Below are 26,153 nucleotides of genomic sequence, written 5' to 3' on the forward strand. Positions count from 1 at the left end.
CACCATAAAAAATAACCTCAAAGACAAGAAATTGGGGATATGTGATGGGCTCTATTTTGGAACCTCAACTCAAACTCACCAAGTTGGAAGGAGGTCAAGAAAAGACTTTAGAAAGAAATGCTTGCATAAAAGCTATTGAAGACCATCAATCCAAGATAGAAGATTGAGAAAGTAAACATACAAAGATTCTTGCATGGTTTATGAACAATGTTGAGATCAAAATATATGCTAACATCGCTAAGTTTCGCAAGGCAAATGAGGCATGATTTTTTATAAAAGGTATGTACACAAAAAAAGATTTTGCAAGACAATTCTTTCTTTAACAAAAAATACGTACCATCAAACAAAGAGACATGAGTGCCCGTGATTTCTTTAGCACTCTTAGTCCCTTATGGGATGAATTATCTCTTCTTGAATCCAAGTGGGTCGCTAGTGAAGATGTTGAACTAAGAATAGTGCAAATGGAAAAGAGCACCTTTTTCAATTCTTACATGGGCTTAGGCCCGAATATGAACAAGTTAGATCTTCTCTTCTCCATAGATTTAAGCTTCTTCCTTTGGAGGATGTCGTTGCCGAAATATGTCAAGAGGAGACTCGTCTTGGTATGATAAAAGGAGATGGAGTATTAGATGTATCCAAACTCGTTAATCATGTAAAAACTTACAAGCGTCTAAACTTTGTGAGGCAAAATAACTATATTGGTGGCTACAAGAAGGCTATTTGTCATCATTGTCACGAGTCGGGTCATATATGACCAAATTATCTCAAGTTATATGACACCTCAAAGAACAAAGTGGCTTCCGTTGAAGTGAATCAAACGCGAAGATTCATTTTCACTTGCTCAATTATCGGAGACACTTCAAATATTACTCAAATCTCCATCTACATGGGTGCCGCGATAGCCGCATCTCCTCCTCTAGGTATGTCTTCTTGGATCCTTGATTCCGAGGCCTCCTTTCATATGACACCTAATGAAAATGGTCTATCCGATTTATGCACTAACTCAAAAACTTTCTATGTTTCAACTGTCGATGAAACATCTTTGTAAATTAAAAGTATTGAAACCTTAAATTTCTCTCAAAGTTTTTTTGTGCTAAAAGTGAGGGTGGTTCTTCAACTAAATTTAAATATTCTTTCCGTTTCACAAATTTTTGATCATGGATGTGAAATCTTCTTCTCATCTAAGGGTTGCTTTGTATAGGATCTCGAGTTTGGGAAGTAGATTAGGCAAGGCTATAGGAGGGGAGATGTCTACTTCATGAATTATCTAAATCTTCCTCCAAATTCTTTTTGTAATTATGTCCAAGATAAGCATATTGAAACTTGGCATAAAAGACACTCAAGCTTCTCAAAGATGTATCTTCTTTTTTTTGGGAACAAAATTTGTAATAAAAAAAATTTAGTTTGCAAAGATTGTATCTTTGTAAGGTTGAAATCCACTCCTTTTCCTAATAGAACTTTTGTCTCTAAGAGACCTTTTGAATTAGTCCATTCGGATATTTGAAGACCTTCCGTCATATCAAAGATATTCATATTATGTTACCTTTATCGATGATTTCGCTATATATATATGGATCTACTTTCTTAATTTTAAATCCGATGTGTTTTCTTTCTTTAAAAAATTCTATATGATTGTCAAAAATCAATTTCAAAGCAACACTTCTATTCTTAGATCCAATTCGGGTGATGAATACTTATTAAATTAGTTTTAAAATTATCTAGAACAAAATGAGATTTGTCACCAAAAGTCATGTCCTAGAACTTCCCAACAAAATAGATTAGTCGAAAGAAAACATAGACATATTTTTTAAACCACTAGAACACTACTTATTTCTAAAGATATTCAAAAAAGTTTTTGGGCCGAGGCTGCTCTAACATCAACATATTTGTTAAATAGAATGACCTCATTATCCTTGCAAAATGTATCTTCTTATGAAAAATTATTTGAGAGAACACCCGATTTGAAGCGGTTGTGAATTTTTGGTTGTAAGTGTTTTGTACTCTTGCATAAAAGAGATAAATTGTCTCCAAAAGCCATTGAATGTGTATTCATGGGTTATTGAGAAAACCAAAGAAGATATAGATGTTTTGACTCTAAGAGTAACAAACAATATGTTTCTAAAGATGTAACCTTTTTGAAAAATGAAAATAATTTTGCGAGAACCAAGGAAAACAATGAAGTCGATTACACTTTTCTATTTGATCTTCTTTGAATGACATCAGGGATAATACCTTAAATGCTATGTCACATGGGTGCGGGTGCGGGGGTGCAGCAGGGGCAAAAAATGTATATATATATAATGTATATGTATGAATGTATGGTAGCTGTTAAGGTCCATGACATTTATGCATGTTATCACGTTCACCACAATTTTATGCCCCTAACAAATTTAAAAATTGATATGGTGATTAGGTGTATTAATTGTCACAATTATGGACATTTTAGTAATTTTTATTAGGAAAACATATTAATAATTTTGCATTTTGAATGCACAGCTAATAAGTGTGTACCTTATTTTTACACAAAATTGCAAAAATAGCTACTGGTGTCCATTAATGCAAGGAACCGCCAAGTCATTTTTAAACTTCAAGGGTGTATTTTATGGTAATGTGTTAACACCTGCAGATGGCTATGGAAGTCAACACACTTATTAACTTCCTAGACTGATCCCTCTTCATGAGAAGCCTTTTGTTTTATGTTTGCAGAGGCATTGATTTTTTTTAGATGTATATCTGAATGTGTGCCCAACTTGCTTTTTACCATTTTTTTATCTTATATGGTTGTCCCCAAAGATGAAAGTGATGAGTTGTGGAGCCTGATTCATTGTTTTTGCCCTTGCAGAAAGGGGGGTCCGGGGGCTCCCCCCGGCGTGGGTCCCGTTGCGCGGTCAGCGGGCGGGGGTCCAGGGGGGCCGCCCCTAGTGGGGGGTTATAGGGGGGCAGCGCCCCCCCCCCCCCCAAAAAAAAGTTTTTTTTTTAAATTCCGCAACCCATTTCATAGGGCAAAAAAATTTAAAAAAAAATCCAAAAAAAAGACAAAAATGACCCTGGGTGCGGTCAACGCACCCAGGGTCGGGTTGATCGCACCCGGTGCCGCACCCGCGTCGACGCGGGTGCGACACCCTGCTAGCCGAATCCGTGTGACATAGCTTAAATGATAATGAAAATGTTGATGATAATGTGCATTCTGTAGAAGGTAAGGTGAGATGCGCATAAACTGAGGGAGAGAGAGAGAGAGAGAGAGAGAGAGAGAGAGAGAGAGAGAGAGAGAGAGAGAGAGAGAGAGAGAGAGAGAGAGAGAGAGATGCACAATAAGAGAACTTCAATAAGAGAACTTCTTGAAATGAATTAGGGCTAATCTCTATATTAAATAGAGATAGTCCAAGGAACAAAATTACACCCAGGTCCCTCATTAAATATTAAGATTCAAATAACCTCTAGTTTAGAAAAACTTATTTACTAAAAGCCTCTTAGTCTCAAAAACTTATTTACTAAAAGCCTCTTAGTCTCAACACTCCCCCTCAAGCTGGAGCATAGATATCAATCATGCTCAGCTTTTCACAACATTTTGAGAAATTTGGTCTCGCCAGGGCTTTGGTAAAAACATCAGCTACTTGATCTTCGGAAGATACACGATCGGTGCAGATATACCCAGCCTGAACCAAGTCGCGAACATAGTGTCAGTCAACTTCAATATGTTTAGTCCTTTCATGAAACACTGGGTTGTTGGCAATATATGTAGCAACCCTATTGTCACACATCATCAACATAAGTAGGGATACTTTCTCCTGAAGCTCGGTCAAGACTGATTTTACCCACATAATCTCAGCTGCAGTCTGGGCCATTGCTCGGTATTCAGATTCAACACTCGACCTGGCTACAACGGTTTGTTTCTTACTTTTCCAGGTAACAAGATTTCCTCCCACAAACACACAAAATCCAGATGTTGATTCCTATCTTCAACAGATCCTGCATAATCTGCATCAGTGTAAGCAACAACGTCCAAAGATGGATTTCGTTTAAACAACAGACCTTTACCAGGAGATGCCTTTAAGTACCGAAGAACCATCATAGCTGCATCTCAATGAACTTTTGTAGGTTTGTCCATGAACTGACTGATTTTACTCACAGCTAATGAAATGTCAGGTCTAGTAACAGTCACATATAACAACTTACCCACCAAGGATCTAAAGCTGACACTATCCACATACTCAGACTTCTCATCGAACATGTGAGTTTTGGGATCCATTGGAATATTAGCTGGCTTAGCTCCTAACATTCCAGTCTCTTTTAATAAGTCCAACACATACTTTCTTTGAGACAACACTAAGCCGTCTTTGTTTCTTGCAACTTCGATACCTAGAAAATATCGAAGGTGACCAAGATCTTTAGTAACAAAGTGTTTCTGAAGATGATTTTTTGTGGCAGAAATATCTTGGGCACTGCTCCCTGTTAATATGATGTCATCGATATATACCACCATAACAACAATTCCAGCACTGGTTTTCTTGATAAACAAGGAGTGATCTGAAGCTGACCTGACAAAGCCAAAACTCGACATTACCTCAAATAATTTGTGAAACTATGCCCGCAGACTCTGCTTCAGGCCATAAATAGCCTTCTTCAACTTGCACACCTTCTGACACTCCCCCTGAACCTCGAAGCCTGGGGGTTGTTGCATGTAGACAGTTTCATGCAAATCCCCATACAAAAAGGCATTCTTGACATCCAACTGAAACAGGGGCCATCCATGGTGCACAACAACAGAAAGAACGAGACGAATAGTGCCAAGACGAGCAACTGGGGAGAAAGTTTCAAAAAAGTCAACACCATAAGTCTGAGTGTAGCCTTTTGCAACCAACCGGGCTTTGTACCGTTCAATCGACCCATCCGAGTTATATTTAATGCTATATACCCTTTTGCAGCCTACAATATCTGCATCTGTGGGAGGATCAAGCAAGTCCCAAGTGCTTCGAGACCATAGGGCATCCATCTCATCACGCATAGCCTGCATTCAGTTGGAGTCAACTAGAGCTTGACTGTGATGAAGCGGAACAAAGGAGGCAGACAAAGCAGAAATAAAATTCTTCATAGATGCCCCAAGATTAACTTCTGATACAAATTGCGAGATGGGATAAAGAGTCTATTGTCTCTTTCCCTTGCGCAGAGCAATGGGAAGATCATCATCAGATGTAGGGACAACAGTATGCTCAGAAATACTTACCTGAGGAGGAGGTGATGGCGACATGGAGGTAGGAGGAACCCTGTGAGTGTATACTATGGAAGGGTTTTCGGAAGCGAGACACACCCGACGATGGAGACAAGGACTGAGGAGGAAGCGACTCTAACGGAAAGGGAGGAATCGACAGAGGAAGGATATCACCAAGGCTCTCCTGTAGTCTTGGAGTAGTACTTGAAAAATAAGGAATAGACTCAAAGAAGGTAACGTCCGCACTCACATACTCTTTATGAGATATCAACAATATCCTTTTTGGTTCTTAGGATACCCAAGAAAAACACATTTAATAGACTGCGCAACAAGTTTATCTCGATCAGGACCCAGCTTATGCACAAAACACACACATTCAAAAACTTTAGGGGGGATAAGAAAGAGAGGAGCCTATGGATGGAGAATTTGAATTGGGATCTGGTCTTCTACAGAGCTTGACGACATGCGATTTATAAGAAACCCGGCTGTCAAAACCGCATCGCCCCAGTATGAAGCAGGCATATTGGATTTAATCATAAGGCACCGAGCAACATTAAGGATTTGTCTATGTTTCCGCTCAGCCACCCTATTTTGCTGGGAGGTATGAGGACATGTAAATTGAGGTTGAATCCCATTAACAGAGTAGAATTAAAGTAAGTCTTTGGATTTGAACTCAAGAGCATTATCAGTGCGAACAATTTTAACACATACGTCAAATTGAGTTTTTATCTCTGCAATTAAAGATTTAAGAATGACAGGACCTTGAGACCGATCTTTTAACAGGAACACCCCACGATAGCCTTGAGAAGTCATCAACAATGACTAGATAATAACGACACTGAGACCTATTCGGAATCCTACTCGGACCCCACACATCTACGTGAAGAAGATCAAACAATCCTTGACTTGACGGACTCTGACTGGAGGGAAAAGAGCTTCGACAATGTTTTCTCAATTAACATGTTTCACACTGAAAAGAAACTGAGGGAGGTATATGAGGAATGACACGACAAAGTTTTGTCACTGGAAGGTGACCCAAACGATGATGCCACAATAGAGGACTTGAGGATGATGTAACAACAGAATAGGCCGAAACCTCTGGTTGGTGTAGGTAATACAGACCACCTTCCTCATAGCCGCCACCTATCCTTCTCCCCTTCAGCAAGTCCTGAAAGGTGCACCCCATAGGATAAAAAATCACTCTACAATTCAAATCTTTTGTCATTCGAATGACGGTAATAAATTCTGTGGAAACGAAGGAGCATGAAGAACATGCGACAATTGAAGAGTAGGGTTAATAGACATGTTTCCCTGCCCTACAATTGGGGAAGAGCTACCATCATCAAGACGTACCCCTTTTTGACCAGTCACAGGTTTTAAACTCAAAAAGTTACTCGAATTTCCGCACAAGTGACCAGAGGCTCCAGAATCAATGATCCACCTACCACCTTGACCAGATAGGCCATCACCTGCCGAGCACACAACCTCCGCAACAGAAGACTTCAAATTGGATGATCGTAAAGCAAGGAGCTCGTCATATTCAGCCCTGCTAAGAGTTACATAATCATTGGAGGAATCTGCATCTGATTTAACCACTTGAGCTATAATATAAACTAATGGGCTTGATTCACAAAATGCAGGAGCAACCACACACGCACACCCACAATCAACTACGAACCCGACTATATCAAGTTTTGACTTCACCAATGAAATCTGAGAAACACAACCTTCGACTGTTCAGATCCAAACTTCAAATATAATTTTAAGGAAACTTGACGAAAACCTTCCACCTCAACCAAGGATGGCTATAGGTTGCAAATCAAGATCACACATCCAACACGACATAGCGTGTGTTACCATCACCCATTAGCCACTATGACAACCAGTAGCAGTACTCAACACAGAATCCCACGACAAAAGAAAAGGATCCCACAAACAGAATATTTTTCAACACAGCAGGGAATCACGCCCGCTGATTCCAAAAAAAAATTATATTAACATGCTGCTTTCAAGCCTGCTGAGTAAAAAAGATCACGACACAGCACCCAATTGCTTGCTGAGTCAAAAAGGTCACGACACAACACCCAGATGCACGACCAACAATAATATGAGCACGCAGAGACTGCTTTCAAGCCTGCTGAGTAAAAAAGATCACGACACAGCACCCAACTGCTTGCTGAGTCAAAAAGATCACAACACAACACCCAGATGCACGACCAACAATACTATGAGCAGTTTGAGACTAGAAATCACAATAGCTGCTCACCAAATAGAATCTGAGCACAACCAGCGATAACATGAGCAAAATTTTTTTTTTAACTCACGACAGCTGCTCCCAACCATATACATCATGACAACCAAAACAAAATCAGTTTCACGACTTTTGCACAACACTTGTACTTATCAACATGGATAAAGGTATTCACGACAGCTGCTCCCAGCCATATAAATCACGGCAGCCAAAATAAAATCAGTTTCACGACTTTTGCACAACACTCATACTTATCAACATGGATATAGGTATTCACCATAACCGTTAGATCTGATTACATATCTGAGTCATGACATTTGTTAGATCTCAGATCTGTTATCAGATCTATATCACTTATTTCAAAACAAAGATCGATCACACCTTTTCCGTTATCACTCGAACTTGGCGCAAAGCACGAGATCACGCTCCCAAGGTCGACTGCTCTGATACCATGTAGAAGGTAAGGTGAGATGTATAGAAACCGAGAGAGAGAGAGAGAGAGAGAGAGAGAGAGAGAGAGAGAGAGAGAGAGAGAGAGAGAGAGAGAGAGAGAGAGAGAGAGCTGCACATAAGAGAACTTCTTGAAATGAATTAGGGCTAATCTCTATATTAAATAGAGATAGTCCAAGGAACAAAATTACACCCAGGTCCCTCATTAAATATTAAGATTCAAATAACCTCTAGTTTAGAAAAACTTATTTACTAAAAGCCTCTTAGTCTCAAAAACTTATTTACTAAAAGCCTCTTAGTCTCAACACATTCAATTGATAAGAATGATGAATCATCTATAAGAAATAATGATATTGTTGAAAAACACATACAAATATATATGTGTGGTTCAGCCTGCAAGAGCCTGCACAGGAAAGTAGAGAGAGAGAGAGAGAGAGAGAGAGAGAGAGAGAGAGAGAGAGAGAGAGAGAGAGAGAGATGCAGAATCGGTTGGGGCGGCACACTACATGCTCGACCTCCAAACCCTAACGTTTATAAAATACAAGGAGTATACAACGAGCCTTGTAATATCAGAGATATTACAAGGATGCCATTAATGAAGATGAATTTAGCATGTGTGTTTCATTTAATATGCCATGCGTATGGATCTGGATCCAGATCCATACGCATGATATATTTTAACAATATATACCCGACGTGAGCAAATGTATCCTTTAAATGCTTTAGAAAAATATTCACAAAATTCATCGTTAGAAGAGACCTCTTAGAAGATCCAATCGTATCTTCAACCTACTAAGTAGGTTTGTATCTTATGACACATTGACTCCAAAATATGGGTCATGCCTAATAGCTTTACATTCCTATAATGAACCGTCACACTATAATGAAGCAAAAAATCTTCCAAAATAACCTCTAGTTTAGAAAAACTTATTTACTAAAAGCCTCTTAGTCTCAAAAACTTATTTACTAAAAGCCTCTTAGTCTCAACACATTCAATTGATGAGAATGATGAATCATCTATAAGAAATAATGATATTGTTGAAAAACACATACAAATATATACCCGACGTGAGCAAAGGTATCCTTTAAATGCTTTAGAAAAATATTCACAAAATTCATCGTTAGAAGAGATCTCTTAGAAGATCCAATCGTATCTTCAACCTACTAAGTAGGTTTGTATCTTATGACACATTGACTCCAAAATATGGGTCATGCCTAATAGCTTTACATTCCTATAATGAACCATCACACTATAATGAAGCAAAAAATCTTCCAAAATGGGTTGAAGCAATGAATATAGAATTTAAAATTCTTGAAAAATCTAAAACATGGAAAATAACTTCGTTACCCATAGGGAAGAAATCTATAGGATGCAGATGGGTTTTTAAGGTTAAAACCAAGAGGGATGAGACTCTAGAAGGATATAAAGCTAGGCTAGTGGCCAAAGAGTACTCTCAAGAATATGGAATTGACTATGAATAAACATTTGCCTCGACAGCTAGAATGACTAGTATTAAGACACTCATAGCCGTTGCAAATGACCCATATACCAACTAGATGTGAAAAATGTTTTTTTAGATGGTGAATTAAATGAAAATGTATACATGGATCTTTCGTCAGGGTTTTGTATTGAAAAAGGTAAAATCTTTGAACTTAAAAAAGCCTTATATGGTCTAAAACAAGCTCCTAAAGCTTGACATGATAAATTTAGTAATGTAATGATTCATCTGGGTTTTCATTCTTGCTATACTGACATTGCTCTTTTTCTTTTTGTTAAAAGTGCAGGTTCTACGGTTGTTATTCTTATACTTTATGTAAATGATATGATTATCATCGGAAGTGACAAACAGGGAATTAGTAATATTAAAAATATTTTAAAAGAAAATTTGATATGTCTGATTTAGGTTTTTAAGATATTTCTTAGGTATTGAAGTTGCATACTCTCCTAGAAGGTACATTCCTTCTCAAATGAAACTTGCTACTGATATTGATATAAAGTCTGACATTACAGATGATAAGAAGATAGAAACCCCAGAAGTGATTAATGCTAAATTAAGGCTGGAAGATGGAACTCTACTTGAAGATCCTACACCTTACCGCCAATTCGTTGGGTCGCTCACTTACTTATCCATCATTCAGCCATACATAACTCATGTAATTCACTCCATCAGCTAGTTTCAGAATGCTCCTACCACTGTGCACATGAGTGCTGTCTTGAGAATTGTTAGATACATCAAGAATATTATAATCAAAGGGTTTTTTCTATCCTCATCTTCTTCATTTGATTTACATGCTTATACTGATGCTGATTGGGGTAAGAATCTCAATGATTGAGTCTCAACTACTGGCTTTTGTGTATTTTTAGGTGATTATGATTTCATGGAGATGCAAGATGTAACAACAATTATCATTATCTTCAATTAAAGTTGAATATCATGCAATGACTATAACAACAATGAAGCTTGTGTGGCTTAAAAGTCTTCTCAGTGATATGGGAATAATCATCTCAATACTTTCGAAGATATGCTGCGACAATAAGAGTGCAATCTATATTATGAGCAATCACACTTTTCATGAGCAAACTAAACATATTGAGATGGCTTATCAGTATGTACGTGATGAATATCAAAGAGAAACTATTACGTTGCCGTATGTCACATCGGACTACCAGTTGGCAAATTTTTTTACCAAAGTTCTTCCTGCTCAATTTATTTTTTTCCTTAGCTAACGTTCGGTCATTTTTTCCGTAAGTTTGAGGGTGAGTGTTAAAATATATGTTTGTAATCTCTATATATATATAATCTATTTTGTATTAGTTTGCCCGATAGGGGCATTTTTGTTTTTTCACATGTAATTATAGTTGTTTATTAGAAACAACTATATTTTTGTTTCTCTTATTTTCTTTTTCTTTTTTTTTTAATTTTATTTCCTTGCAATTGGGGGCCCCACTCCATAGAGTCGTTGGGGGCCCTAACAACTCTATGAAGGGATCTCCCAATGGCCTCCCCTTTATGTTGTTGTATATAAATAGGGTCGATGTTCCCCCTATTTCTTTTAATGCTTTCAAGCATATCATAAATAAAATCCTATTCTTTTACTTGGTGTTTCCCTTTGTATACACTTTGTATTGTCACATTGTGGACTTTTGCTTATGCACTTTTGTGCCTATTGTGCCTTTGTAATTGTCCACTCTTGACTTATTTTGTGCTTTTGCACTTTGTTCTTGTAATTCCGCATACTTCATTACATTTACTATATGTTGTCTATTGTCACGTTGAGTGCATAAGGTTGACTTGAGGTTCTCCAAGTCTTTTTAACATGAATGTGGTCTCTTTCTAAAGCTACTATCTTATTGCTAAGCTGTTAGGAGGTGGAGGTGCAAGAATCTTGTAAATTTATTCTGTAAAATCTAGATGGGCTCACTGCCTCGGGGATAAGCCATGACCATGGAAAATCTCAGCATGTATAGTGGGTGGGTGATGTTTGCTTCTGTATGAGGATGAGTGGTAAGTTAGAATTCTAACACAAACAGCTGGTGGAAAGGCTTGCAGATATGGCCTTGGTTCCAAAGTTTGTGTCCATAGATAATGCTGTTGACTCATGGATACAATCACTAAAATATAAGGGGATGTTTGCAGGAGTAACAATGGTCATCTGTGTGAGATATAGTTGTTTAGCATAGAACAATAAGGTTTGAATGTGGCCAATGGAAAGAATGGTGGTGTGTATTGACTTTAAAAGGGTGCTATTAACAAATATTGGGACTTCTTATATTAGATTAGGTCAAATGGCTTTCATTGGATAATATTTCATGCATTTAATGAAAACCATAAGGTCATGGCTATTTTGTCTATTGAGCAATTGTTGTACTTCATTTGTTTTTGTTGCTTTCTCAAATCTTTATGCACTTTGTTGTGCTGGCTCACTTTAGAGGTTTCTCGTTTGATCTAGTATCGTTGCTGTCCTTTACGACGGACGTGCAGTTGAAAGAAAGGCAATGAGGGAAGAATATTGTGGTGAAGGCAAATTCAATGTGATGATAACACATTATGATCTTATAATGCGAGATAAATCTTTCTTGAGGAAAATCCACTGGTACTACATGATTGTTGATGAAGGGCATCGGTTAAAGAATCATGACTCTGCACTTTCACGGACATTAGTGACTGGGTATGTATTTGTGTCAATGATTGAATTTGTTTTTTTATCTGGTTTTCATAATTGCCATATAGATGTCTTCACGTCCATCTTCTACTTGTGTTGCAGCATATGTATTTTTTCTTATATTTGTCTATGCAACATTTGCAAAACATATTACATATTTCAAGGCCTAATTCTTGGTTTGGTGTAAAACTATTTTTTTCTTCTAATGTGTCTCTTAGGTATGTCCTTGGAAGGTGCAGGCATATGTCATATTTTTGATAAGTAGTATGCCAAAATTTTACTGTACATGCTTATGAGTTTGATATGTTGATGTTATTTTTCATGCATGTGTTATGTTGACAAATAATATGCATTGACATATTCATGCATGCATATGTCATGTTATCTTATTTTTGATACGTTGATGTTTATTTTTCACGAACACGATGTGATCTGTGTGCCATTTTAGATAGGCTAATATTCCTATGGCCTCTCTTTTGGATGATCTTTATACCAAATATGCAATAGGCTTCCTTAAATCTTTCATCTCAAAATGTGGGTTATGGCACCCCAAGGGGTTTGGTGCAGAGGAGGGGTTCTTAGCCACTAGGCTGGTGGTCAGGGTTCCATTCCCATGAGTGTCATCCCCTTGCATTAATGAGGGCAACAGATAAACCCTTGCTCAGCTGAAGCTTGGCGACTCCCTGGGGCGAGGGGTGCACCACGAGTTTACACCATCGGGACCAGAGTTACCGGAAGCGCCTAGGTAAAAGGGGAAGCCCGAAACGTCGCGCTTCCGAAGCATGAGGGGAAGCGTCCCCCTTCTTTGGGAAGCGCGCTTCCCCCACGCTTCTTCATTTTTTTGCATTTTTTTCGCTTCCCCCTCGCTTCCGATTCACTTCCTAGTTCGCTTCCGGTTCGCTTCCTAGGTCACTTTCGAGACGGTTCAAAATTTTCTTCTAAGTGGTCCCCCGCTTCCCCGCTTCCTAAACTTTTGAAAGTGCCTCGCTTCCTGCTCCCGCTTCCCGTATCGCTTACCGCTCCCGCTTCCTCGACTGGTAACTCTGATCGGGACAGCAACCGTAAATGTGGCAGACTTAGCCAGTGCGACCAGGTCTCTGATTCCGAGGGTGGTTACCACATCCTTCATGAAAAAAAAAGTGGGTTCAGGCTCTTTTTGGTTAAAGCAGTTAACATCATGTTATTACTTGCCAATAGACATCATTCACATAAAAAGATGATAAAAACACATGATTCACATTGTTGCCATTGTGTTCATTGCCAATGTCATGATTGCTTTAAATTTGTAAACCTAAAACTAGGTGTAATTGTTGTACTGATTCGTAATATAACCAAAACCTTGTAATGACTAGAAATTTCAACATTGGTATAATGCTTTCATGTACAATTTTTATTGTTACATAAAAAATCACAGGTCTTGACACCCACACATGTAGTTTCTTTTTATTAAAAGCAGCAGATACAAATAAGGACAAACTTTGCGGCAAGAGGGGTTCTCATCCTCAGTTTCAGGATTATCCTACTTTATGAATCATGACCCCAGTTCTAGTGCTTTGTAATGTGCTTCCCAATTCCCATGTAATGTGTAGAACTCAGATGTGCTTATTCAGTATTCACTCATGCAACTTGGCTACAAGTCTAGACTTGCATGTTTTGGTAACATCTTTTGCTTTGGCTTTTCTTTTATAAATCCATTTGCACTGAAGAATGCATTGGCTTTATGCAAATAATGTACTTTGTGAACATGTTTTTTTGTGAGTGGGTTACTCGATCTGACCTATTCATAATTCTTGAGTTGTCAAGTCAGGTAGCAATTTAATCATAGTTGAGGACAGGAGACTAGCAGCATAGGAAGCTGATCTTCATCACCACTTGTCGCTATATACATGAAGATGTTGGTGGTCAACTAACATAGAAGATACCATGAGAGTGGATTAGATTGCTTGAGATCATTTTTTTACTTCAGAAAATAAGCATCTCAATCCTTTAAAACTCCAATACTAGCTTCAAGTGAGATTAACTGTAACGCCCCAAATTTCAAACTTGCGAACCTTTTCAGAAAAACAGGCAAGAGACTAGAAATATCTCTTTCCTTCAGAGTTTGTTTATGAAATCAACGGAAGATTTTTCTTTGATAAATCATAAGGCAAGCTGACAACTTTGGGCACGTTAGCTAAAAGAACCAAAACTCACAAGATTCAGATATCCTAAGGGAAATCCGATACAAACCCAAGCGTCCAGGACGCGAGCTAAGAGCAGGAAGAAGAAGCCTTGAAGCCATCTCGCAATCGCGCTATCGTCCGTAGTGTACCTAATCATCACCTGTACCCATAGAATGAGTTAGTTTCGCGAAAAACTAGTAGGTGCACAAGAGAGACTACAAGGAACTGAATTAAGTACATTTAATTCAGTAGGCTACGCAGTTTAAAGCAGATATGCAGTTAAACAGGAAAGCAATGCAAGCAGGTGAATAGTGCAAACACGTAAGCAGTACAAGCGAATAAGGCGTGCGAGCGAGTAAGTAGTGCAAGCGAGTAAGCAGTGCAAATGCGTAAGTAGTGCAAACAGTAAGCAGTTCAACGCAAGTAAGCAGTTCAAAGCAAGTAAGCAGTGCAACTAACCAACGCAGCATACGATCCATTTGATCGTAAGTTGAGAACTACTACGCAACAAGCTTGTCCTCGTTCCTAGAACGAGGTCTCTGCATCTAATCACCATCAGGACATCGTTTATCGCTCACTACTTCTAACAAACGCATTGTCCTGAACAACCTTAATCTATCCTCATCTCAAAGTCTTACGCGGCTAACCGTCACCGGTTATGACGCACTAAGGCGTCATACTTTCTCAGAGAATCTCACCCTTCCGTAGAAGGTCCGAAACATGATCACTAACTCAAATCACTAACGATCTGATTCTCACATTTGAGTCATGCACGTAATCATGCTAAAACAGAAAGCCGAAACTATGAATTCATAGTTGGCTATCACAAACAATCTCAGAAGATCGTCACAGCTCACCATAACTTTTTATGGTAAGCGAAAACACAAGATCCACGTCGGATCGTTCGGTCCGAGAGATATACGACCGGACAAGGAATTACCGCCCTAGAGGGTATACCTGATCTTGGACCCTACACTTCCTCACAGGAGTTCACCGTCTTTGCAGCTACCCGTTCGTGGACAGTGTACATTCTCATAGAGATCTCCCACTCTAGCCGGGTCACCCGATCTGGGAAATGTATAACCTCACAGCGAAACCTTTGGGAAACCGATCCCCAACATATGCCATATCCAATGAAAATCATTGCGATACACGCATCAACACAAAAGACCGCTCTTGGGGTCGATAGCTACTAATACATACAACAAGATCAACGCCGGATCACCTGGTCTTGATCATACACGCCCTCGCAGATAATCCTTTGGAGATCAGGTGCTCGTCAAACACCCTACTCGGTGATACACGCATCTATACAATCGACTGCTCCGAACAGTTGACTGCTCTCGAGGTCAGTAGCCACAATATGGGCACAAGCATGTATATCAGCAATATGAATTGTATCACTCCGCACAAAAGCATATAATCCTACGCATCATATGATTGCCACGAGGAATATTGCAATCCTCAAATAGGCCCTCAAAGCATGTGTAAACGACACATGAGAACGCGCAGATATGGCAATTCAGTTGATTCTATGGGCGAAGGGTAACTAACTCTACCCGTCAGCCAAACAAAACAACTGAATAAGACAAGCACTCATAACAATGCTCGTAAAACATATAATTACCATAAAATGGCTCAGTCCATGAACAAGTAATTAAATTAATCGTAAGGCATAAACCATTACATCACAAGCCATTCATAAGCAATCATACGGCAACAATTATATCACAATATGTAAGCTGCTTATAAGACAAGCGGCCACATCAATTCTAGTTGCCACCAGTTCGTAGATTACGAGCTGTATGCAATTACATCAATCATAAGAGATGTAAACCAACAAGTGTTACGCTACAATAAGCACCAAACAGTTCAACCAAGGGATAAAGCAAGTCGCATGCTAATATGTAGCAACTGGTATAATGCTATTATTATAAGCATTTAACTAGCATGAGGAACTCCTTATTACTCCGCAAAGAACTGCGTAAGCAGTTTAACCAACTAGAGTAACGCCTTGACAGGCGTGCACAGTTCAACGAGTAGCATACTGAACTATCGAGCAAGCAAGCGAATTAGTAGTGCAAGCGAATCAGTAGTGCAAGTGAATCAGTAGTGCAAGCGAATCCGTAGTGCAAGTGAATCTCACGACCCATGACCAGTGTGAACATACCTTATGTTTTGATAATTACTGGCCTGCGGGTACGCGCAGGCAAAACATAGAAACAACTCAGACTAGTTCGGGCGTCTGTTATTCTATGTATTTTCGATAACCCGAATAGCTAGTTGAGTCCGCTTCAAAGGGGACGGCATTAGCCGAGACAGGATTCCCCAGAGGCTGAAAAGCAGTGCCACGGATGCATCCAACTTCTGCAGAAGTGTTGAGCTAACTTGTGTAGCCCCTATCCCCTAACTCCAATGACTGGGGAGGCCGGATCTTTGCCCGTGGGGTGGTTGTTAACAACCTGTCCATTGGAATTTTTTATACCGATCTGTCCTCTCCCTTGACAGACAACCAGAAGCAAACGGGTGCGTTAGGGGTTGCTTAACTAACGACCCATTCTATGCTGTGGTATTTAAACCACTCAAGCATCTGGCCTGTGAAGGCGAATGTGAGGCCATTTATGTGATTACAACATTTTGCATTTAGCGCTGTTCGAGGTCGCACAACCGTCTCATCCGATCATCGCAGTACTAGACGTGTCGTGCACGACTACAAGTACTCTAGGATGAAGGGGGTATAGCTCCTCAATAGAAGCCCCAACAGGAGTATTTCACAAAGATGTAAAGTTTATCAACTTTACTCTATCTTTTGAAACAACAGTACCTTGTGCCAACATTATGCCTGTGATTATCTCGAATCACATCCGCTATCGGGGTATCTACATGTCTCGCATGATTCGATACCAGCCTCGATAGACGGGATACGGGTTTCTCAACAGAACACCCGCTAAGAAGTTCGCTCGAACCCCCAATTCGGGATCACCCGAGATATGCCAAAAAGACGAGCAGAACCAGCCAGTCACATCCTTCCAAATGCTTCGATTTGGAGCAGTCTTTGATGCTTTTACGCAGCTCCCTGAAATCTCAAGTCGACTCTGCAGGACTGCACACACGAAAAGCCAGGATCCTTGTGAGGTATCCTTCTCCTTAAACGGAGGTGTATCGTCAGCTCCCAACTGAACTCTTGTCGCAAGAGTGAGTGATAGATGTCTCTTGCATCCTCCACGAGGATGCCTTTAAGGCATACACAAAGAGCAAGAACCTGCACGTCATCCGCAAAAGCAAGACAATACCAACACATATGCAAAAGCAAGAGCCTAGGCGCAACGGCAAAGTAAAGGCGGTAAGCAGAAGTGCAACGCAAACCCTCGCACAACGCGCGACGGCAAGTAAAAACTGTAATCTGGAGTGCAATGCAGAACCTTTGCACGATGCGCAACGGCAAAGTAAAGGAACTGTAAACAGGAGTGCAACACAAAACCTGTGCGCGATGCGCAACGGCAAAGTAAATGACAAGGATCGCGAAACCGCGTCCTTGAGTTAAATGCGTACTCATATAAATATATATGATATATATATGCATATATATTTATTTAATAGTCCTTTTTAGTTGATTGAACTCAATTCAATTGTCCAAGTCTTCTTTGCAATCTTCTCCTACCTTGGAGGGTTACGAGCTTGCTGACGTCTGCGGACGTACACGATTAACGGCTCGGGTCGCGGAGCGCGAGTGTGATCTGTCGTAGCTGCAAATATGCGATATTAACAAGCAAACTCAGACAAAAGCAAAAGCAAGGCAAAGACTCAACTTCTCCGATACATAGGGCTGGGGCAAACCGTCCCAATTGACTCGAAAAGAAGATGGGGCAGGGTCAAATGACCCTTGCAGCCAAAAGAGGGGTGTAGTAAAATGCGAACAGATGACTCACGCTACTAGGAATTCCTCGTTGGAGACCAACAATTGTAATGATCTGTCCCCATCACGATGTAGCTTCTAAAGATTCCCCAGGCTTGTCGGCCAAGGGTATCGGCTCGTGCACAAAGGGCAGGGGGCCATCGGCCCCTGCTGGCAAACAAAAAGGCAGGGGCCATCGGCCCCTGCTGGCATAACAAAAAGGAAAGGGCCATCGGCCCCTGTTGGCATAATAAAAAGGCAGGGGCCGATGGCCCCTGCTGACAAACAAAAAGGCAGGGGCCATGGGCCCCTGCTGGCACAACAAAAAGGCAGGGGCCGATGGCCCCTGCTGGCATAATAAAAAGGCAGGGGCCACGGCCCCTGCTGACAAACCAAAAAGGCAGGGGCCATGGGCCCCTGCTAGCACAACAAAAAGGCAGGGGCCATCGGCCCCTGCTGGCATAACAAAAAGGAAAGGGCCATCGGCCCCTGTTGGCATAATAAAAAGGCAGGGGCCGATGGCCCCTGCTGACAAACAAAAAGGCAGGGGCCATGGGCCCCTGCTGGCACAACAAAAAGGCAGGGGCCGATGGCCCCTGCTGGCATAATAAAAAGGCAGGGGCCACGGCCCCTGCTGACAAACCAAAAAGGCAGGGGCCATGGGCCCCTGCTAGCACAACAAAAAGGCAGGGGCCGATGGCCCCTGCTGGCATAATAAAAAGGCAGGGGCCACGGCCCCTGCTGACAAACCAAAAAGGCAGGGGCCATGGGCCCCTGCTGGCACAACAAAAAGGCAGGGGCCACTGGTATAATAAAAAGGGGCAAGAAGGAGGGGCTCGGCCCCTCCCCTGCCGTAGCAGAAAACAGGGAGGAGGGGCTCGGCCCCTCCCCTACCGTAACAGAAGAAAGGAGGGGGCTCAACCCCTCCTTTGTCGTAACGAGAGAAGGGAGGAGGCTCAGCCCCCCCCCCCCTCCCCTACCGAAACGGAGAGCAGGGAGGGGTGTCGTGCCCCTCCCCTGCTAAAAGGGGGCACAGGGAGGGGGTTTGACCCCTCCCGTGGCCACACAGAGAAGTGAGGGAGAGAGAGACGGGAGAGGTAGAGAGGAGAGAGAGAGTGGCGAACGAAAGAGGGCGTACCTGATGGTCGCCGACGGCGTCGTCGGTGGCAGGTCGCAGGTGGCGGCAGCGTCGGCGTGGTCGCAGAGGGGGGCTGTCGCCGACGACGACCTAACAGTCCTCTTTGGCAATTCACCGAAGACGAGGGAGAATCGGGGAGAGAGAACGAGAGAGGAAGAAGGGGGCGGGGGTTCTCTTTGAACTGCCTCCCTATGTTAAAAACACGGGAGGCGGTGCCTCCATTCGGGTCCGGTCCGGATCCGACCCGAATCCATTTTTTTTTTTACGGGTTATTACATTAACCATTTTTAATTATATCAACAACTGATGAAAATGCACTTTTGCAAGTTATGATTAAGCTTACCATGATCTCAATGCACTGAAATTGTGGTTTACAAGGATATCTACTTGCCTAGCATTTATAGATATGCACACGACCTTTGGAAGCTTGCCTTTGTATGGAAACGAGTTCCCTCCAAAGATGTTCACCAAATCATCAAAGTGGACACTCAAAAGAGTTCCACCAAAGCACCAAAAGAACACACAAAAGCCACAAAATGGGCTCACACACCAAATCCACCGAAGGTGGTTAACACAAGAATTAAAAATAAATAATTTTATTGATAATATGTATGCAACAAGCATACATATGAGAGGGGGTTTCACTCCTATACATACATGAGCAAAAGGACTCCAAAGAGACATTGGGAGAGGCCCCAACGGCTCTAAATAGAGTCGTTGGTTCTTTCCCAACGTCTCTTTGATTTTTTGACTAATCAACATTGTTGACTAGTTTACTCTAACCAAAAGACAAAAAACAAAAAAGAAAACTAACCTAACCTATTTACTAATCCTAGTTATATATATATCCATACATTTTTAACACTCCTCAAACTTACGGTTGGATAACTGAAAGTTTGTTTAAGAGAAAGTGAAATCTAGGAGCAACGAGAGGTTTGGTGAAGAAATCCTTTAATTGATATTCGAAAGTGACATATGGAAGATCAATAGTGCCATGTAGATACTCCTCTCGTACATAGTGACAATTCATCTCTATATGCTTGATACGTTCATTAAAGGTCTGGTTGCTGGCAATGTAGACGAAACTTTTGCTGTCACAACACATTCGTGATGCTCTTGTAATATAAGCTTTCATATTCGCCAACAATCTTCTTAGCCTGTCCACTTCTATTGTGGTTGTAGCCATGACTCGGTATTATGCCTTAGTCGAAGAGAGAGAATCTTTTTGCTGCTTTCTACACCTCCACGAGATCAACGAGTCACCTAAAAACACAAAAACCAGTAGTTGAGTATCGGTTATTGAGACCACCTCTCCAATCTGCATCAATATAAGTAGTTAAATCTAATGATGAAGTAGAAAAAAAAGTCCTCAAAAAATAGAAGTTTTGATATAACTAATAATATATAAAACTGCTTCCGTATGAACCGAGGTGGGAGCATGCTAAAACTGGCTTGCTGTGTGAACTGCATGCGCGATGTCAAGTCTCTTAATTGAGAGATAAGATAGTGGCCCTATAAGTTGTCTGTACGGTATTGGATTTTCAAGTGGTTCTCGATCATTAATCTTCATTTTGACATTGACAATATAACGACCCCAACTCATACAAAAGCTATTGTTGTATGAAAACTCTGCAAGCTTCACATGCTTGTCCTAATCTCCTGCCGAATCCAAAACACACGCTCTCAATATGTCCTCGAGTGTCTGGATCGTACGCTCCGTCTGTGGATGAAAAGCTGTGTTGAACTTCAAAGTAGTGCCAAGGGCCTTCTGAAGCTGGCACCAGAATTCAGACGTGAAATAGAGATCTCGATCTGACATTATCGAACGTGGCACCCCGTGAAGTCTAACTATCTCATTCATGTACAGGTCTCCTAAGCTCCCCAAGCTCTGATTGATCCTGATAAGAAGAAAATGAGCACTCTTCGTCAGTCTGTCCACTATCACTCAGATGACATCGTGCTGTTGTCGGGTCTTTGGCAACCCTACAATGAAATCCATCGAAATATCGTCCCACTTTCACTCTAGTATATCTAGCGGCTACAGAAGTCTACCATGTCTCTGGTGCTCGATCTTCACTTACAGACAGGTGAGACATCAGGACACAAACTCTGCGATGTTCAGCTTTATCCCGTTCCACCAATAGGTCCTCTGACGGTCTTTGAATATCTTGGTGAAACTAGGGTGAACATAATATCTAGACCTATGGGCTTCACTCATCAACTCCTCCCGCAAATGCCTTTGGGACCCACCATTTGTCTCCGAACATGATGGTCCCATCCTCCTCTCGACGAAACTGCGCCTCTGGCTTCTAGCCACTCACGCATAACCTTTCGAAATCTGGATCGGCTGACTGAAGCTCCTCGATCTGATCTATAATCTCTGGCCGTGCCTGCATCCCAGCACAAAGGATGCATCCTGAGTCATCTGAAAAAGGCTATCATCTAACAAACTCCTCAATCAGATCCCAACTACCCCCTATCAGACTGGTTGTCGTGACCGACGCTTTCCTGCTGAGTGCATCTGCCACTACATTCGCCTTATCAGGATGGTAGGCGATGGAGAAGCCGTAGTCCTTCAGGAACTCCAACCACCTATGCTGTTTCAAATTCAAATCACGCTGAGTGATTATGTACTTGAGGCTCTTGTGATCGAACATGACCTCAAACTGCTCTCCATATAAGTAGTGACGCTAGATCTTGAGTGCGAAGACCACTACTGCTAACTCCAAGTCATGCGTGGGGTAATTTTTCTCGTGCACCTTCAGCTGTCGAGAAGCGTACGCGATAACCTTTCCGTGCTTCATAAGAACACAACCCAGTCTGGTCCCTGAAGCATCGCTGTACACTACGAATCCACCTGTGCTATATGGTAACATCAAAACCGGGGCTATAGTCAACCTCCTCTTCAGCTATTGAAAGCTCTCCTTCTATGTCACATGGGTGCGGGGATGCACCACTTTCAAAAAACTTGGGTGCGGGGGTGCGACAAAAATATAATATATATATATATATATAAAGTCCAAAAGTTGGACATAAATGAACCTAGGTGCGTTGACTGCACCCAGGGTCAGGTTGACCGCATCGGGCACAGGTGCGACACAGGTGCAACACCTAGTTGGAGAATCCCTGTGACATATAGGGCAAAAAAAATTTTTTTGGCAATTTTTTTTAAGTCCGAGAATTGGACCAAAATGACCCTGGGTGCGTTGACCGCACCGGGTGCCGCACCCCCGTCAAGTCGCGTCGACGCGGGTGCGGCACCCTGCTAGCCGAATCTCTGTGACATGGCTCTCCTTACTCCGAGGTGACCAATCGAACTTCACCGCCTTATGCATTAGTCGAGTCATCGGGGCAGCTATATGCGAGAAGACCTGGATGAATCAACGGTAGTAGCCCGCCAATCCCAAGAAACTCCTGATGTCGGACATCGTCTTCGGCTGCTCCCTTGACAATACGACTTCCACTTTGGCCGGATCGACCTTCGCACCCTTCACAGAGATCACATGGTCGAGAAACATCACTCTATCGAGTCGGAACTCGCACTTCAAAAACTTAGCATAAAGTTGGTGTTCTCTTAGTGTCTGCAATACGATCCGTAGATGCTCTTGGTGCTCCTCCACGCTCTCCGAGTATATAAGAATATCATCGATGAACACGATGACAAAAGAATCTAGCCACAAATTAAAGACCCGATTCATGAGGTCCATAAACGCTGTAGGGTTATTGGTGAGTCCAAAAGACATCACTAGAAACTCGTAATGCCTGTATCTGGACCTGAATGCGGTATTCAGAATATCCTCTGCCATGATTCTCAACTGATGGTACCAAGAACGAAGGTCGATCTTTGAAAACACCTTTGCCTTCCTCAATTGATCGAACAAATCATCGATCATAGGCAATGGGTACTTGTTCTTCACCATCACTTTGTTTAGCATGTGGTAATCAATACAAATTCTCATCGAACCATCATTCTTGACAAAGAGGATCGGTGCACCCAAGGGAGATACACTCGGCCTAATAAAGCCCTTGTCAAGAAGCTCCTGCAACTGATTCTTTAGCTTCACTAGCTCGGCAGGTGCCATGCAATACGGTGCTCGAGAAACAGGTGTTGTATAAGGCATTAACTCGATCAAGAACTTGATCTCTTGGTGTGGTGGCAATTTCGGCAAGTCTTGGGAAAGACATCAAGGAACTCGCGAACGTCTAGCTGCTCCAAGGGTGTCGCCTGACTGTCGTGCGAGAACACACTGACCAAGAACACCATGCAACCCTGCTTGTGGTACTTGGAGATCTTCAAAGCGAAAACAACCTTCACCTCACTCGTCAGTCTAGTCGACTGAAACACTAACGCAGACAATTCAGGATGCTCAAATATGACTTTCTTTTCCCGACATTGGAGGGTAGCATTGTGTCTGGACAACCAGTCCATACCCAGAATGGCATCGTAAAAAGTCATATCTAGTATGATCAAGTTGACAGACAACTCATGCCCCTCGATCACCACACAAATTGCAGGAAAGTATTTTCTGTAGGAAAAGGATGCACCCATAGGTGACATCACATCGAGAGCATTTTCAAGGCTAGATAGAACTAAATCAAGTAAACTCGCAAACGACGAGGATATAAAACTATGAGTAGCACCAAAATCAAACATAACACGCGCATAATGATCTGCAACTAGGAAGATACCTTCGATCAGATCAGTCTAATCACCCTATGTGGCTGGTGTAGCGGCGTAAACTCGTTTGTTCGCCCTCTATTGTTCCTGTTGTTGCTAAGGCCTCTGTTGCTGCTGTCCTCCCTGAGCCGTCGGCCTGTTTGGATAATATGTTGCAATGTGCTAAGGCTGCTGGCACGGGTAGCAGACTCCTCTGAACAAAGGACACGAACCTTGAGGATCTTATACCTATCATTCAAAGGTTTATTTATTAAAATGCATAGAGTCTGAGACATAAACAAATAAAATATAAATAAAGCAAAAAGAAGAGCCACGTCATCCCAAGAAAAGTCTGCCAAGTGGTCACATAGCCCTCGTAGCTCTTCGCAAAGCAAATCCCTTCAGTGGGTCTCAAAGGCTGAAAAAAAACACAAAAGTAGGAGTATCAGACTCCAAAGAATTCTGTGTATGAATCTCTCTAATGAAACAAATAAGTAAAAAACACAATTAAGATTTAAACAATATTTTAGAGGGATGCAGTCATGGTAAATTCATAATTCAAGTAATAATTTCAGCAACAAGAATCAATTGCTAAACAAGAGGAAACACTTATTATTAATAGGGAACATCAACTATGCAATAAAGATAGTTATCATGCCATAAAAAACACATATCATGCAATCACTAATATATCATAAGAGAACAAGTAAATATGCATGATCTAATGCATAACAGAAATATGCATGGTTTCAATACACATGCATGAATAAATTATCATCTTTTAACAAAGTTTTCTTTTCATATGCATGTACCTGTTAAATGCACACAATTTAAGTTCATCTTTTTATTACCGTTGCCCACAGATACTCCAAACGGATAAAATGTTTTGAGGTCAAGTTAGGTTCCCTGTTGTAGCTCAATACACAATTTGTATTTTATTACTGGGTTTCAAACTTAGCCCTCGACCGAAACAACCTTTGAAACATTAGAAATCAACATCTAATGCTGGGATACTATGCAAATCAACAACCATAATGCCACTTTCTTGGTATACCAAAACAACAACTGTGTCTACACACCACTCTTAGATAAAGTGACGGATTCTCCCTAAAACCGTGACAAGAAGAAGAACCTCAATATCGAGTTCAGGAGTAACAACAATGCACACAGAGTGTTAGTATCATCACGGTTTTCCAAAACCGTAATGTCCAAGATTCTCATATTATAAAAGAGACATTAAGAAAACATATATTACATTGTTCTTTTAATTTCTTTTATCTTGTTATTAATTCATCTCTTTTAATTTGCCATTAAACATGTAGAATTAATAACACAAGCTCGCAAAGCAACATGTGAAGCTCTTCATGGGACCACAACCCATGACAACATAAAACAATGCAATTAGAACAAAAATATCATATTTGATTTTTGCAATGCATAGAACTAAAACAAAGAGCAACACATGCTCAAGGCTCACATGGCCCACGATGATCCATTTTGATCATCCATATATTTTTATTCAAAAATCATGAATAGCATGCCACTATGTATTTCTTTCAAATGCTTTTCAATGCACATTCATATATGTCAATTTAGGGATGTGCATGAAACAAAAATATTCGTATGCATGGGCATGAGTTCACACATTCATGTCAATTGCATGCTTTCATTTAATACACATTCATGTCAAATTCCTGCTTTCATTCATGAATCATTTTAATTAAACATGTGAACACTCATGCAATCATTTACAAGCAAGAACCTATGTCACATGGGTGCGGGTGCGGGGATTCAGCACTTCCAAAAAACCCGGGTGCAGGGGTGCGTCAGGGGCAAAAATGTAAAAAAAAATATATATATATATATATATATATATATATATATATATATATATATATAAGGGGTGTCCGGGGACCCGGCGTGGGTAGTAAAGAATATTTAAAAATCAATTTAAGCTATTTTTTTACATTTTATTAAAAATAATCGATTCAAGTCAGTATCATTATCAATTTTCTGACGATACAATAAGCATCAGCCGATCCAGGCCACCCATACTGACAACACTGGTTTTTTCTACTTGTTAATCTAGCGAGGACAATAATAAGCTAAAGGCGAAGGACAAGATGGCTCTCTATCTTATAAAAAATTTTATTGTTTTTTTATAGTAAAAAGCAGATGTAATGGGTCTCAAACTTCAATATCACTACATTGAACTCAATTGAGAGAG

The 26,153-nt window shown here is 41.0% G+C and overlaps 1 protein-coding gene across 1 annotated transcript in view; it reads left to right on the forward strand.

The window, feature by feature from the left end:
* Window positions 1–26,153, forward strand: part of LOC149837176 (putative ATP-dependent DNA helicase CHR12) — a 92,646-nt gene that overhangs the window by 54,737 nt on the left and 11,756 nt on the right. The window contains exon 8 of the mRNA XM_090005870.1: window positions 11,862–12,080. Within this exon, the coding sequence (XP_089861996.1) occupies window positions 11,862–12,080 (219 nt within the window). The remainder of the gene's footprint in view (window positions 1–11,861; window positions 12,081–26,153) is intronic.

Source organism: Nuphar pumila, chromosome 5 (assembly GCF_984573655.1).
Source record: "Nuphar pumila chromosome 5, dmNupPumi1.hap1.1, whole genome shotgun sequence".
Lineage (NCBI taxonomy): Eukaryota > Viridiplantae > Streptophyta > Magnoliopsida > Nymphaeales > Nymphaeaceae > Nuphar > Nuphar pumila.